This window comes from Salmo salar, chromosome 16, assembly GCF_965601325.2.
Source record: "Salmo salar chromosome 16, fSalSal1, whole genome shotgun sequence".
Taxonomy (NCBI): Eukaryota; Metazoa; Chordata; class Actinopteri; order Salmoniformes; family Salmonidae; genus Salmo; species Salmo salar.
The window spans coordinates 43,763,635-43,766,945 of NC_138306.1; the positions used below are offsets into that span (position 1 = coordinate 43,763,635).

The window sequence follows — 3,311 nt, forward strand, 5'->3', positions numbered from 1 at the left end:
TTTATTTTTATTATTGACATTGTTTGTTCTGTTTCATTTGTTCCCAGGGGGGAAGGGACCTAGGGAGTGCTTAGGCAAGAGGCCTGCGGGCATACATAGCCTGTAGTATTTACTGTCTATACACACTAGGTAAGACCTGGGTGGACTACCCCCTGTATTTTGGTTAGTGCATCAGGTGGTGCTAAGTTAGGTAAGTAGTGGGTAGGCAGGTACGGTAGGAGAGGGGGCTGACATTTACTTTCTTTGCTTTGGTTCTGTACAGTCCCTTTTTCCCAAATTTACCGTGTGTAGGAATAAATTCCCAGTAAATGGTAAACTCTCTGCCTTTGTCATCCCTACTCACACCTACAATCCCATACCTCTTTCACTCCACGGGGAGTTGAGTTCCCTCTTCCTAGAGGCGTACGTAACAGCAAGGAAAACGCTTTATCTGTGGATTACCCCTTTAAGCCTTTATAGTATGTCAGACTGTCGTCTGGGTCAGGTTAGAACAATTATCTATTTGTGGCCACTTCATTCAATCCTCAATTAATTTCGTCAAAAGGTCCATTTCACATGTAATATTGCAGAGTTTGGTCCTAACGAACCTATTCTGCACCTTCCACTGAACAATTTAAGAGAACCCAGATGCTTGCAGGAGCTAACTTGGCTTTGAGGAAAAATATGGTTACAGTTAAGATCATGTTTCCATGTTGACTTCAAAGCCAGAACCCAAATTGCAAAGTAAAGGCTATTTGGGGCAAAAGTTGGGAGGTTCGAAGTTGCTACACTTGATCATGTAAATAAATCCAGCAAGAGTACAGTGGGGGGAAAAAAACATGCTTTCACAATGAGAACATGCTGGTACTATAGGTTGGAGTGAAGAATATGCAGCAGACTACATGCTTGAATGGTTGAGTTGACTCCTGATGAGCTACTTTGGGGATATTAAAGGTAGACTCAGTGAAATGACATTGCCACGAGCAGCACCGGAGAGAGATAAGCGCGATGCAACACTACGCTCTCACACAGCATCTGCGCATAACGCAGTTCAGTGTGGTAGCCAGGGCACCAAACAGCGGAGAAGTTGATCCTCACGCTTCAACGCACTTAGTTGTTGCGGAAGTTGACCCACTATGCTGTTTACTTTCTGCATCTACGCCATATCGCTGAGTCTACCTTTAACCAGGTACCCAAAACTGTGACTCAAAGTAAATATGCTATTAACATGAGCAATTGGTCATTACAAAACATTTCTTCAAACATAATTTAATATTTTACAATAGTGATAGCAACATTGTGCTCTGCTGTCAGACCTACAATAAGTCAGGAAAAAACAATGTTCAGAGGTATGGTTGGTCTGTAGACAGCGTTAGCTCCCTGGGAACATTTCCAGGTGTGACTGGACGCTTTGCTGGCACCTCCAGAGCTTGGCTGTAAGGGTATGAAAACACAAGTTAATGTTGGTACATCACTCAGAAGATACAGTATGAAGTTAATTCTCTAGCTAAATCAAATGCACACCGATATTGTATAATACTGTCAAATATTTACTATGATCCAAAAATATTGCTTGATTGGTCATTTACAGATTTAAGTGTCTGCATAGGCAAGTTAAGTTGTATTGTCAAGTGCACAAGTACAGTGAAAGGACTTACAACAATCCAGTAATATCCGTAGTACTATAAAGTAAAATAGAACAAGAACACAAGTAAGCTATATACATATTCCGGAGACACCTGAAACCCCACCTCTTTAAGGAATACCTGGGATAGGATTAAGTAATCCTTCTAACCCCCCCCCCCCCCCCCCAAAAAAAAGAGAGATGTACTATTGTAAAGTGGTTGTTCCACTGGATATAAGGTGAATGCACCAATTTGTAAGTTGCTCTGGATAAGAGCGTCTGCTAAATGTACAGGGTCAGTGCCAATACCATATTTGCAATGTGGAGGGATAATGGAGGGGGAGGGTTATATATGTATAGGGGTAAGATGACTTCGCATCAGGATATGATAAGAGTAGCAGCAGCGTATATGATGATTGTATGCAAGTGTGTGTGTGAGCCAATGAAGGGAGTAGTCTGCATGTGTGTGTGAGTAGTCTGCGTGTGTGAGTGAGTGAATAGTCTGAGTGAGTAGTCTGTGTGAATTGTGAGTGAGTTGTGTGTGTGTGTGAGTGAGTTGTGTGTGTGTGAGAGAGTAGTCTGTGTGAGTGAGTTGTGTGAGTGTGAATTGTCTGAGTGAGTGAGTAGTCTCTGTCTGTCTGTGTCTGTGTGAGTGAGTAGTCTCTGTCTGTCTGTCTGTCTGTGTGAGTGAGTAGTCTCTGTCTGTCTGTGTGTGTGTGTGTGTGAGTGAGTAGTCTCTGTCTGTCTGTGTGTGTGTGAGTGAGTAGTCTCTGTCTGTGTGTGTGTGTGTGTGTGTGTGTGTGTGTGTGTGAGTAGTCTGTCTGAGTTGTCTGTGAGTGAGTGGTCTGTGTGAGTGAGGGAATTTTCACGAGACTAATGCAGTCTAATCTAAGCAGGACTGCTTTGACTCTGCTTGAAAACATGTACAGTAAAGTAGTCATATGCACTCAACTTCCACCCAGTTTGCCAGAGAAGGAATCCCAACACTTGTTCCACTGTCATAGCCTTTATTATGCCCCACTTACCAAGCAATCAAAGCCTTTTGACACGTCATCACAACCATTGCTGGTGCAGACTCTCTACGCCCATCTCTGCCATTATAGTAATTGAAGGCAAACTTGTGGCTGGGCCCAACAGGAAGTTTGGGTGGTGGTAGGGTCCTGCACAAAAGATTTTAACAAAGATTGTGGCATTTACAAAGTGTACAAACACCATCATTTCCTCCCCTCCCCTTTGAGTGTCATGCAAAACCTGCTGAAAACGTTCTGCCTAAATTGATTCTTTGCTATCATCAAACATTAAAGACATGAATGAGCTGCCACTTACCTCTTTGCAATCTCACCGTAACGCAACTGTAGCTTTGCTTGCAGATCATGCTGTGGAAATTTGATAAGGTGAATTAAGAGTAATAACTTGCTTTTAAAGAGTCTTCCATTTCCAACATACAATGTCAGCAAACTAGTAACAAGCCATCTGGTTAGCTAACGTTAGCTGTGTCCTTAGCCAGTTCGACAGGCTGCAAACTCTTCAAATGTGTTGGCAACTTGAAATAAGTTGCCTTACGTTACATTCATGACACTTGCACTAAATACACAATGTGATGAGATCTAGCAATAGCTTACCCCCGATAAAAGATTTCTGAGCCTCTGGATAATTTTTGTAGCAGTAGCCATCGTCGTCAAGGACAGAATACTTTATTTTCCTGTTC

At 42.6% G+C, this 3,311-nt stretch overlaps 1 protein-coding gene across 2 annotated transcripts; it reads right to left on the reverse strand.

The window, feature by feature from the left end:
• Nucleotides 1-1,232: 1,232 nt before the first annotated feature.
• Nucleotides 1,233-3,311, reverse strand: LOC106573873 (NADH dehydrogenase [ubiquinone] 1 alpha subcomplex subunit 7). Of its 2 annotated transcripts, XM_014149290.2 has the most exons (5): nt 3,226-3,311; nt 2,930-2,979; nt 2,629-2,763; nt 1,638-1,661; nt 1,233-1,413 (listed from the first exon to the last, which is right to left on the reverse strand). In XM_014149290.2, exons 1-5 carry the CDS (start codon nt 3,274-3,276, stop codon nt 1,323-1,325), a joined length of 351 nt encoding a protein of 116 aa, XP_014004765.1. In that variant the 5' UTR covers nt 3,277-3,311; the 3' UTR covers nt 1,233-1,322. The 2 variants fall into 2 exon arrangements, with proteins under 2 accessions (XP_014004765.1, XP_014004766.1); XM_014149291.2 differs by lacking the exon at nt 1,638-1,661.